Source organism: Giraffa tippelskirchi, chromosome 4 (genome assembly GCF_054371585.1).
Source record: "Giraffa tippelskirchi isolate mGirTip1 chromosome 4, T2T-mGirTip1v1.2.pri, whole genome shotgun sequence".
In the NCBI taxonomy this organism is placed as follows: Eukaryota; Metazoa; Chordata; class Mammalia; order Artiodactyla; family Giraffidae; genus Giraffa; species Giraffa tippelskirchi.
In genome coordinates, this window is record NC_137278.1 from 158,367,349 (window position 1) to 158,380,368 (window position 13,020).

The following is a 13,020-nucleotide window of genomic DNA, read 5'->3' on the forward strand; positions in this document are numbered from 1 at the left end:
TCAAGGAGAAAGGATCTTTTAAATTCATGGCTGCAGTCACCATCCACAGTTATTTTGGAGTCCAAGAAAAGAAAATCTGCTACTGTTTCCACTTTTCCCCCAACTACTTGTCATGAAGTAATGGGACTGGATGCCATTATGTTAGTTTTTTGAATGCTCTTGGATTATAAATTATCCATTTGCTTATGCAAATGGTATGTATATGTTATTCATTTGGCAAAATAATGGCAAAAAATAGGAAACACAAAGATCCACACAGGACTGAGTGATCATATATCCAACAGAAGTACAACAACCATTAACAATAAAGGAAGATCTTTATATGTGAAAAAAGCTCCAAACTAAAATATACATTTATTTACAGTTGCAAAAAACACTTGAAAAATAAGCAGGATACTAAAAGAAATGTTTGCCTATAAAAGGTGTGTGAGGAAAAACAAGAAGAAACAAAACTTTTGTGTGTCTCTATACATACTTCTAGATTTATAATCACATTGGGTGCATGCTAAGACGCTTCAGTTGTGTCTGACTCTGTACCACCCTACCAACTGCAGCCTGCCAGGCTCCTCTGTCCATGGGGATTCTCCAGGCAAGAATACTGGAGTGGGTTATGGTGCCCTCCCCTCCAGGGGATCTTCCCAACGCAGGGATAGAAACCGCATTTGTTACGTCTAACCTGCATTGGCAAGCAGGTTTTTTTATCATAAGCACCACCTAGGAAGCCCCATAGTCACATTACTTATCCCAAAAAAATTTAATTTTAATTTCTGCAAAGAATTTTTAATGCCTACAACTGTAAAAAGATTTGAAGGGTTCAAATAGAAAGAATGGGGAAGGGAGAGAATCATTTCTGAAGAGTAAGTATATTATGAGATAAGATAGCTCCCGCTTAGGGACAATTATGTACCAAAAATTCATTGCAAGCTTTAATAAAAAAAAAAAAATGCTGAAATGTACTATACCTGCTAAAATTAGCCTATTCTCAGAACTTAACTGAATTACTATCAGACAAATAATTACAGTGCTATAAAATCACCTTCGTTATTAGCACAAAGATAGTCTAAAGAACTACAAAATCATCTGTATAAGCACAATATTTGTGTTATTGACTAGTAAGCTGATACTTAAGGTTAATTACAAGTATCTATTATTTCTACAAGCTATAAATTTACTATCTTTTTCTATTTCCCCAAGAAAATGGTGAAACCAATTTCTAATATACAGAAACATATTCTCATTGGAAGATAAAAATGGCAGGGGTCTGCAAATAAAAACCCACATCCAAGTGCTCCTAAGAGCCAGTAAAATAATTTTCATGTCTCTGAGGTGAACCAAACCAGAGAACAAGGGCACAGGTAGCTCTTTTTAAAGTAGGAAAGCAATCCTCTGAGGCCTCAATCACAAAAAGCTGTCCATTCAACACTCAGAAGTAGCTCACTTGCAGCTGTTCACAAAACTTTCCCAAAACTCACAGTAGAAAAGATTATATTCTGCCTAAAAATGTTCCACTGGTGAATAAAATCCAAACTCCTTGCTGGTGTATCTCCCTCTCTGATCTCATCTTCTACCACTATGCCCATAAGTAGCCTCTATTTCTCTATTCCTATTATATTATAAGTGGTTGATAGAGAACATATTCTTTTAAAATAATGCTTAAAGTCTTTATTCATACCTCCTTTTCACCCACTTGATTTATCCGAGAATGCTTCCCTTCTTTTCTGTTTGTAGAGCTAATTATCTTTAGCATCTCCTCTGAGAAATCTACCTAAATACCCTTGGCTAAAAGTCATTTCCTCATTCTCTTCAGGTTAACTATTTAAGTTCACCTTTAGTGAGAGCACGAAATGGAAAAAATCTATCATAAGTTACATAAGTTTTACTGAGATGCTCTTCACATGGCATAATCTGGACTAAGTGAATAGAAGTCTATCCTGATTCCTAATACAACTCTTATTAGATATGTTGACCTATTTAGGGTTAAAATTTTACAGCAGAGAAGACCACTTTTGAAGAAAAAAATGGAGACAACTATATCTTTTTTTTTTTTGGCCTGTCATTTACAAAAGTAGAATAAGAACACATATATAATATCAAAATCATTGGGAGAAAATATTCAGCATCTTGCCATACCAGGCAGGAAGATAAAACATGGTAAAAAGTTAAAATAAGCTGGGATTAGTACAAGAATACATGGATCACCAAAACATGGATCACCAAAATGAATTCTCTGACTTTAGAAAAGAAAAAAAGCTTTATATGTAGTAATTTGACACAAAGAAAATATCACAAAATAACAACTCTAGTCAAAGCTATGATTTTTCCAGTAGTCATGTATGGATGTGAGAGTTGGACTATAAAGAAAGCTGAGCGCTGAAGAATTGATGCTTTTGAACTGTGGTGTTGGAGAACTCTTAGTCCCTTGGACTGCAGGGAGATCCAACCAGTCCATCCTGAAGGAAATCAGTCCTGAATATTCATTGGAAGGTCTGGTGCTGAAGCTGAAACTCCAATACTCTGGCCACCTGAGGCAAAGAATTGTCTCATTGGAAAAGACCCTGATGCTGGGAAAGATTGAGGGCAGGAGGAGAAGGGGACGACAGAGGATGAGATAGTTGGACGGTATCACTGACTCAATGGACATGAGTTTGAGTAAACTTTGGGAGTTGGTGATGGACAGGGAGGCCTGGCATGCTGCAGTCCATGGGGTCGCAAAGAGTTGGACACCACTGAGCGACTGGACTGGACTGAACAACAACAAAAAAGCTGTTGAAGGATTTAGGAAATGCTAATAGTCTCCTCCCCAGCAGTTTGAGGGGACAATACAGAGGGAAGGAAAAAACAACAAAAACCAACATCCTAGCAATCAAAGAAATTCAAATAAAATGGTTATCTTTCTATAAGCAAATTATCAGAAGCAAATATTTTAAATCAGTGTCACTGAAAATAGATGTGGTAGATTATTGGCGGCACTGGTGCAACAGGCATTACCAGAAAAGGTTCACAGGCTTCAAGGTGGGAATTCCATTTCTGTACATCTCTCCTCATCCTAAGGAAATGTAAAATGGGGGTGGGTGCATCACATGCTGGAGTTTGTCCTTGCACAATTTAAAATAGTGAAAATTGAAAAGTGATAATTTAATACTTATCAACCACTATGAAATGTTTAAACTTCTATTGATGAACTTTTGATGAATCTATTTCACGGGAAATAGATGGGGAAACAGTGGAAACAGTGTCAAACTTTATTTTTTGGGGATCCAAAATCACTGCAGATGGTGATTGCAGCCATGAAATTAAAAGATGCTTACTCCTTGGAAGGAAGGTTATGACCAACCTAAACAGCATATTTAAAAGCAGAGACATTACTTTGCCAACAAAGGTCCGTCTATGGTTTTTCCAGTGGTCATGTATGGATGTGAGAGTTGGATGGCGAAGAAAGCTGAGCGCCAAAGAATTGATGCTTTTGAACTATGGTGTTGGAGAAGACTCTTGAGAGTCCCTTGGACTGCAAGGAGATCCAACCAGTCCATCCTAAAGGAGATCAGTCCTGGGTGTTCATTGGAAGGACTGATGTTGAAGCTGAAACTCCAATACTTTGGCCACCTCACGCGAAGAGTTGACTCATTGGAAAAGACCCTAATGCTGGGAAGGATTGGGGGCAGGAGGAGAAGGGGACGATAGAGGATGAGATGGTTGGATGGCATCCCCGACTCAATGGACGTGGGTTTGGGTAAACTCCGGGAGTTGGTGATGGACAGGGAGGCCGGGCGTGCTGCGATTTGTGGGGTCGCAAAGAGTTGGACACGACTGAGCAACTGAACTGAACTGATGATTAACCACTAAAAATTATAGCCATAAGAATTAGTATTACCATAAAAACTTACATTATAAAAAGGATCTTAGGCAAAAATATTTAACTATGAAAAAAGACAAAAGGACTATTTGAAGATGATAACCACTGTAAGGGAATTTAAAGTCTATTTTCTACATTATTTATGTTCTTTTATTTAAAAGGTAATTTTCAAAACATAATAATTGAGACTATAAAGGCAGAAAACAGTAAGACACTGGAAAGAACTAAAATAATTGAACAAGATGGGCATTAGACTGGGGTGGTTCTAATGCTTTGGTAGTCTATGTAAGCAAACTAAAACCTAAGCCAGACTCAATACACTTGTATCTGAGAAAATTAAACTTAAGACCAACCAACCAACTAGGCTTTCCTAAATAAGGCAATCACTTAAGCTACAGCCAGTCAAGTTAATGGGGGAAGGCAATGGCATCCCACTCCAGTACTCTTGCCTGGAAAATCCCATGGACGGAGGAGCCTGGTAGGCTGCAGTCCATGGGGTCGCTAAGAGTCAGACACGACTGAGCGGCTTCACTTTCACTTTTCCCTTTCATGCACTGGAGAAGGAAATGGCAACCCACTCCAGTGTTCTTGCCTGGAGAATCCCAGCGACGGCGGAGCCTGGTGGGCTGCCGTCTATGGGTCGCACAGAGTCGGACACGACTGAAGCAACTTAGCAGTAGCAGTAGCAGTCAAGTTAATTTCCTTTCTTTGCTTCCATGTCTTCTCTATAAAAATTCCTCCACCCTCCTATTGGTAGAGCACTCCTAACCACCTGTGGCTTGGCACTGCCTGATTCAAATCAAGGTATGCTCAAATAAAGTTGAAAAATTTTAATGTGCTTCAGTTTACTGGCTTTTGTTTGGCCATTTTGTTTTGTTTTAGTTTTTGGCTGCACTGCGTGGCAAGCAGGATCTTAGTTCCCCAACCAAGGATCAAAGCCATGCCCACTGCAGTGGAGTCTTAACCACTGGACCATCAGGGAAGTCCCCTCAGTTTACCTTTTAACCAAACAAACTAAAAAAGCAAGACGAAAACATTCACTAAAGTAAATAAAATAACTGTAACAGAAGACTTTTGTACATCAACCTAGGAAAACCTCCCCCCAAACACAATTAAACTAGGAAATATAAAATAGAATAAAAAGAAAAAAATAAGATGGAATGATTAAAGTTTTTAATCACTTCTCCTTTACTTCAACTTACGTATGAGTGGTTCCTCCCCTTGCCACTATGCTAAATCCTAGAACAATGACTTTAAAATTCAAGAATTACTTGAAATATTTTTTAAAAACCCAAACCCAGAGTATCCCAATTCAGTTGCTCTGGAACAGAGCTTGAAATTTTACACACACACAGAGGCTTTAGTTTTGTCATTTTTAATCAGCAAGTGTGCTTCTGAAGTTCAAGTTAAGGCCACTGACCTATAAATAAGAGAATAAAAACACAGTAAACAGCAAAAATCTAAGCAGATTTTATGATGACAGAAAAATGCAAAACTAGTTTCTTTTTTTGATGGGTAAGTTGTATTACCTGTTACTCTATTTTGACTTCAGAAAATCTGAGTCACACATAAAACTCATTAAGAAGGAAAGCATATATATACTGTCTAGACCATTAAAATGTCAAATAAATGGTATAGCACAGAGAAACAGGGCAGATGGTTACAAGAAAAATTTGGTTGGCCCTAAGGAAAAGCTTATCAATGTGCTCATCAGGAAGATTATGACAGTTTTATTCCTAATGGTCATTAGATAAGAAACAACAATGAATATCCTACTTTAGTCCTCTAGTCTACGCTATTCCCCTCCTGCCAATACACATAAAGGGTGCAACATACACCCATTAGTAACATTAACTCACTAACACATTGATTCTCAAATTCGGTGGGAGGCATATTAGAAAATCCACGGGGTATATCTATACTTGAAAAAGCCAGAGATGATTTTGACTCATTTACCCTTGTGAATCACTTACTTAGACATTCATCAACCTGAAGCAATGGCTCTGCAAAGCAATTCTAGTACCATAACCAAGTTTTTCCCACTATAATGCAGAGTAATAAAAATAATTGCTAACTGAGTACTCACTAGGTGCAAGGTACTTTGCAAAGTCTTCTATACACACCATTTAATTTCTATAACCCTATAAAAAAGGGTCTGTCATTCCCAATTTTATAGAAGAAAATGACCCTGAAGAGTATAAGTAACTAGCTCAAGATCACATAGTTATTAGTTATTACTGAAGTAGTCTTTATGGGGGGGAAAAAAAGAAAACTATAATCAATTCTAAACTTTACATAATAGAAATGAGTTGTAGAGTTTTTTTCCAAAAAAAATATAGCTAAAAGTTAAAATGACAATCATTTTATAGCTTCTTGGAAAAAAAGGAGTCAGAGGAAAACAGAAATGTAAATAATATCTGGAGAAGGAATGGCAAAAACCCATGTTCACAAACTTACAGGCAAAAATTACTGCAAAATACAATGCTAACTTCTGTTTCTGGAGTGATAAAATGTAGGTATATATCATCTTGAAAATTTAACTGATATAAACATTTTCAGCATTTTAAGGACATATAATAAACTGAGGAATATGAAAAAGCATCAAATCTTACAAATTGTGAAAACTTGTTTTTTTTTTAAATGTCACATCTCAAGATATTATCAAGCTATAATCTGATTTCTCAAATCTAGTTTTTATAACACACTATATCAAAGATATAACTTAAAACTCAATTTTAAAAACCTAAATGAAATGTCTAATTTTAAAAGCAGACAATAAAGCAGTTTTTATTTAAGTACAGTAATTTCAATGAAAGTTTATATATATAAACTATAAGGTTAACAGGAATGACATTAAATGCACTGTTCTAAGTGCAATTCTGTACTTTAACGAATTTAAGTCTAGAATTCTACAGCTAAACAGTTGGATTTCATTAAGGATGAAATTTTATCCAAATCTTATTCTTGCTATTAACCAATGCTTTTAGACCTTTAAAAATAGCTATTTTATTCACATGGGCTTCCCAGGTGGCAGAGTGGTAAAGAATTCACCTGCCAATGCAGGAGAATCAGGAGGCATGGGTTAAATCCTTGGTTCGGAAGATCCCCTGGAGGAGGAAATGGCAACCCACTCCAATATTGTTGCGTGGAAAACCCCATGGACAGAGCTTGGCGGGCTACGGTCCGTGGGGTGGCAAAGAGTAGAACACAACTGACCATGCACATGCACACACACACATTTTATTTACATACAGATATTGTAATTGATATGCAAATTAGATATTGTATCTAACGTGTCTAAAAGAAAAATCTTTGAAGATTACATCTCTCTTCTTTTCATTTGCGTATATCTCACATGTAATTTAAAAGGCCCAATAATACCAAGTTATTGCCCCTCCAAATTGGCCTACTAACTGCTTCTAGATTACTCACATAAAAACACAGCATACACGAAACACAAGCTCTTTATTTTCTACTGTATCAAAATTGACTGACTATTTCTAGGCCATAACTAATCTGACTCTAACTTACTAATTCAATGTTTTTTCTAATTCCATCACTTCATTCACTCAAACAATACATACTATGGGGGAAATACCAAAATTTAAAAAGCATGGTCCCTCTGGTGCCCAAAGCCGTCAAAAGGGTAAAGACTTGTAAATAATTAATTACACCACAATGTATTAAGTTCCACACAGGGTACTAAGTCGCTTCAGTTGTGTCCGACTCTTTGCGACCCTATGGACTGTAGCCCGCCAGGCTCCTCTGTCCTTGGGGATTCTCCAGGCAAGAATACTGGAGTGGGTTGCCATGCTCTTCTCTTCTTCAGGGGATCTTCCCGACCCAGGGACTGAACCTCTGCTCTTAAATTTCCTCTATTGGCAAGTGGGTTCTTTACCACTAGCAGCACCAGGGAGGCCGTATGAAGCCCTACAGTAGAACATAAATGCTATAGCAGGATCATGGTAACTCTGCCAGAATGAATCAAAGACAACTTTGAGGAAGTAACATTGTCCTCAAAAAAGAGAATTTCTCTCCAACTGTCACAGCACCGTAATATCTACATACCAGTTTCCTCATCTTTGTATCCTAGCACTCACCACAGTGGTAGTACGGGGTAGACATGCACTTCAGACATGGATGAACAGATGAATGGATGGATTTCATTAAGGATGAAATTTTATCACAATAAAATTTGGTACATGCTCAAATAAAGTGAACTAATTTTAACACTTTAAGAAAATTATAGACAACTTTTGATTATCCCAATATCATGGATCTATAAATCTACCTCCTTACACATAGTGTTCAATATCATATGTTACAGCAGAACATAGCACTATTTATAGTAGGCACCCCACCCATTAGATTTACTGATAGATGTCTACTGATTTTCCAAGTTGGCCAAAAGAGAGGAAAACAGGCTAGGAAAAGTAAGCTGCATCTCAGATATATTCAATATATTTTTCTGGTACTTAACAATTTCTCTTTCCAGGTGAAACATTTTGCAGATATCAAACTGACTGCCACTAAAAAATTTGGGAACAAAACAATGACAAAGAATTCACGAATGACAGTAAAAATTCTTGGCTTAATTTTGTAAGTATCTCACAGAAATCTTTTTTTAAAAGTCAGTCTAATAGGTCCTCTCCCCACCAATTCAAAGAAATTGCCAACACTGTAAGCTGAATGCTAGTAAATTATACCAGGTTTTCTATCGTAGGCTGTTTTTTACTTCATAGTTACTAAATAAAACACATTTTAAGATGCCATCAACCTACTGTTTATCTTCATCATTTCAAATGCAAAGTGTCATAGATCAGTTTACAAAATGCATTTAAAATACTTTACCCATTTAAAAGATTAAGCAGGAACTACACATTCAAAATTCAAAGAACTGTTTTTCCTTCACATATATGAAAGGGGACAACTTTTAAAATAGACAAAATACTCTAAAGAATATTTTATAAGCTGGATTTAACTTATAATGTCTTTTTTCTATAATACAGCAATACATTCATTACAATTACACATCATGGAAGTATAAAAGCCATATAAATGTCATGTCATGATGCTCTAATTTTTATTAAGACTAGAGAACAGTAATAAAGATTCAAAATGTAATGCCCTATAAATATTCAGTACTATTAGACAATAACAAAGAAAATATCAGGGCAAAAATTGTGTTCATAGAAAATTTTTTTATATTAAGTAACATCATTATTTTCACTTTTGAATGTCTATCTCAGTAGCCGTTGTTCACAATATTTGCAGTGTTTTAGTTAGTACTATTTCACCAATAGAGGAGAAAAATACTGCTGAAAATAAGGGAAAAAACAAAAGCATTGACAGAGTAAATTTTCCACACCATCTCTTTTCACCATAATCATAGGACTAAACCGGTAAATGAAAACTAAATATATCAAATTTATATACTTTTAAATTTCCTTAGTCAACACAGCTATTTTGTGCTACAGAAAAAATTAATTTTTGTATTGGTAAAACCAATGACTTATTAGAACAAGATTGCTGGTGTACAAAGCTACCACTACCACAGTGAATCGCTATCATACACTGAATTAATTATTCTAATTTCATCTTTCCTTACTATGTATCTTTTTGCCTTTTCATTACTATGTATTGCTTCTTTTTTCTTCAGGTAATAAGAGTCACCAAGCAAGCTGCACTATTTCAAATATCTAACACTAAAAGTGATTTTAATGAACCTGAATCCAAAGATGAGAATACATTACACATTTTATAGAAGCTCCTTTCAGTAACAGGCAAATCAGAATACTAACAAGACAATTTTTTTTAACAAGAATTTAATTCTCCATATATATATTTTTTTTACTGATTGTAAAGGTCATCTGAAAATTTGAAAGATACAGAAATGTATTTTTATTCATCTGTAAGTCCCACTACCCAGATCTTTGTTGACTTTTTGGTAGATTTCCTTCTAGTGAGGATAAAACTTCAAGTAACTAATTAGACACTAATAATTATGTAGGGGGGGGAAATCAGTGTATCCTCAATACAGCCTTTCGATAAATATATAAAACATTGATTATTAATGACATGACCTGTTAATTTCACAAAGAATTTAGGGAGTCTTTCAATTCAGACTGATCCCTAAACTGAAGTCCCTTTCACAATTTTTATAGTGTCAACATTTTAACGGCAACAAACAGCAAGATGTGACTATTCTTACAATGATTATCAACAGTGATGTCAAACACATTTCAACATGTTTTTTATTTTTGCTGTTAAAAAAAAATCAATAATATATTTGCACAGTCATTTTAAAACAGTTTAAATTCAAAGACAAAATTCTTTGAAGCCCAGTATTCAAAACCATTAGTCTTCCTGGCCCATAAGATAATTTACCAGATAAAAGGTTACCACTTCTACATCTGGAAATCTCTTCCATTAAAAAAAAAATAATTTCTTAAATATAGCCACATTTTTTCTTTTGTTCCAACCCATTGTTTATGGAAGTATGCTGATATTAGGAATACAAAGACTGAAATGACTTCATTAACAAAGCAACATCAACATTTAATAAATAAACTAACTACTTAATGTTATAAAAGAACAGAACAAAACCAATTAAATGCTAGCAAATCTTTTTCTTACAGTATGGTTGAACCTTATCTCTAGCTTCTAGGAAGGCTTTCCTTTACACAGGACATCAAACACCTTAAAAATCCCATTCATTTTCTTCCGTCTAATGGTCGATACGCCTAAAATACAGTAATTCAGATTTGTTACCCTGACCTTCTTATGTAAGAGCCTTTTAAAAGAAATCCTTCAACAAAGACTAGAGAAAGAACCAGCAAAGTTTGAGTAAACAATTGTCTAAGTCAAGCATTTCCTGACAAGTGACATAAGATCTAGTGGCTGCCAGGGATATACTTGCTGACCCTAGGAACAGCCAAAACTCAAAACAAAATTTGGCACTTCTGTATCTAAAACGTTAATTTGGCTAATAAGTAAAAGGTGATAATCCATGACCAGCGACGTGTCTCTGGTGGACACATTAATATAGAGGACGAGCGCCATGGATTTCAGCTACATGCTTTTGCCATTTTTGCAGAAGAAAAGCTAATTGTTAACGGCCATGTGACATTATAAGATCCCAGAAAGGAAAGGGTGGGAGGAAGAGAGAGGAGTTCAAGGCAGTTCAGGGTCAGAACAAGCTCAGACATCCTGTCATTAGCAAACGTTCCCCAAGCAGAAGGCATAATACTGCTTACCCGAGAAGGAGTGGGCGAGAAGGGAGGAACGAGGGGAAAACCGCAGGAGAGTCAGTGTGGCACGGAGGGGGTGATGGGAGGGAGCAGATCTGGAGCTCTCCAGCTGAGTTGGGGAGCAAAAACCATCGGGCACAAAAACCCTGAGAAAAGCAACTGCGACGCAGACGACAGCACTTGGCAGCCCCTTCATCTCCCCCTCCCCATCGGTTACTGGGGTTTCCCACCTTTCCCTCCACCTCTGCTCTGGCCAACACTCAGGGGTGTGACCCGCCAGCGGGAGGCTGCCCCGAGCTTTGTCTCGGCCGGCTCCCCACGCGAGGGCTCCTCCTCCTCCCGCTCCCCACCCGCGCACACCCCCGGCGTCTCCAAGGAGCTGGAAACGCGGCGGCCGCCGCCTCTTCGCCCACCTCCCGCAGACCCGCGCCCCTTCCTTCCCCTCGGGGCTGCGCCGCCCGCTCCCGCAGCTCCACCCCCGCCGAGGGGACCTTTGTGTCTCGGGAGACTTTCTGCCTCTTCCCCTCCTCGGCCTCGCGGGGAGACCGGCCTGCCCCCGGAGACCAAAACGGCAGCAAACACGGACGCGGCGGCGGCTGAAGGCGCCTTCCGCGAAGGAGCCAGAGCGTCAGACACCCACACCCCACCCCACGCCCGGGGAAATGCTCGGGGTCCGCGCAGGACCCCAGGGGCGACAAGCACCAGCGAGCCCCCGGCGCCGCGCCGCGCCACCCTCTCTCAACTTCCCGACCGGGCCTGAGCCTCCCGCGCCCCTACCCAGCCACCCGCCCCGGCCCCCAGTCCCAAGCACCCTGCGGCCCCACTCGGCCCGGGGTCGGCGGGGCAGGAGGGAAAGCGCCGCGCCGCCGCCGGCCGCCAACTCACCAGCAAGTGCGGGGGCTTCGTCCCGAGAGCAGGCGAGGCGAGGGAGGCGCAGAGGCAAAGCGGCTCCGCCGACGCCCGCGGCGACCGGATGCAGGTCCGGCTCCCAGCCGCTGGCCGACCCGAGGCGCCTCCGACGCGCAGGCCTCCGCCGCCGCAGCCGCCTTCCAGCTCTCGCCTTAGAGTCCGAGTCTCCGGGAGGGGCCGCGGGTCCCTCACGCGTTGCCAAGCCCCCCGGACAACATGGCTCCCAGGCCGCCGAGTCGCGCGGGCGGCCCACTAATCCCCTTGGAGGAGCCGGGGTGGGAGCGAGGCGGGCAGGGAGGCGCCGACACCCGGCTGAGACGGCCGGGCCGGACACGGGCTCCTTCTCTGGGGCCGCCGGACGGTGCCGAGCCGACGAGACGCTCGCCGCTACGTGTGCGTCGCTTTCTCACTCGGCGGCTGCGGATTGACGCCTCCGCCTGTTTCCCGGGGGAGAGCGAGCGCGAGAGAAAAAAGACTTTTATTGAAACGCTCCAACCAGCAGCGGCAGAGAAAGGCGACCGGCAGCAGGAGCTTCCCCCACCCCCTCTTGAGCCGCTCGCCGCGGGCAGCGCGACCCCTGCCGGTGGCCGCGGTGAGGGCGGGGCCTAGAAGGCGGGGCGGGGTATCCCCGGGAAACCCCCCACCCCGAGGTGGGGGCCCTCCGTCTCAAGTGCCCCGCTTCTGGGGTGGCGAGAGGGCGGTGGGAGAGGTGAGGAGACCCCACGAGGGTGAAGGTTAGGCAGTGCCTGTCCACGGCGACTGGAGAAGAAATCCGACTGGTTCAGCCCCTTCATCTTTCAACATCCCCCCACCAACACAAAAACTGTGGCTTAAATTGTCCAAGTAATTATGTAATTTAGATACCATTGCCACAGTTCTCGTTCTCTAGAAAGCTGATGTCAAAGGACCCACACTTGAGCTTGATTGCTGCAACTTTTCTCCTTTATTGTGGGCGGCTGGGTGAATACGAGAGCAGCAATCACTCACACAGGCAGCATTTATTCAGTT

The 13,020-nt window shown here is 40.5% G+C and overlaps 1 protein-coding gene and 1 long non-coding RNA gene across 11 annotated transcripts in view; one reads left to right on the forward strand and one right to left on the reverse strand.

Annotated features, from left to right (window-relative positions):
- CDK17 (cyclin dependent kinase 17) overlaps window positions 1-12,561 on the reverse strand; it is a 128,254-nt gene extending 115,693 nt beyond the window's left edge. For 8 of the 10 annotated variants that reach the window (XR_014083406.1, XR_014083405.1, XR_014083408.1 and 5 more), the window contains exon 1: window positions 11,989-12,561. Coding sequence is in view for 1 of the 10 variants with exons in the window: in XM_081595334.1 (XP_081451460.1) it covers window positions 11,110-11,299 (190 nt within the window). In the remaining 9 variants the exon portion in view is untranslated. Of the gene's footprint in view, window positions 1-11,109; window positions 11,429-11,988 lie in introns of those variants that run through there. The other 2 variants (XM_081595334.1, XM_081595341.1) reach the window with 2 other exon arrangements.
- Window positions 2,036-4,523, forward strand: LOC145546951 (uncharacterized). Its single transcript, XR_014083411.1, has 2 exons — window positions 2,036-2,323; window positions 3,401-4,523. It is a non-coding gene; the product is annotated as an uncharacterized LOC145546951 (long non-coding RNA).
- Window positions 12,562-13,020: the final 459 nt, after the last annotated feature.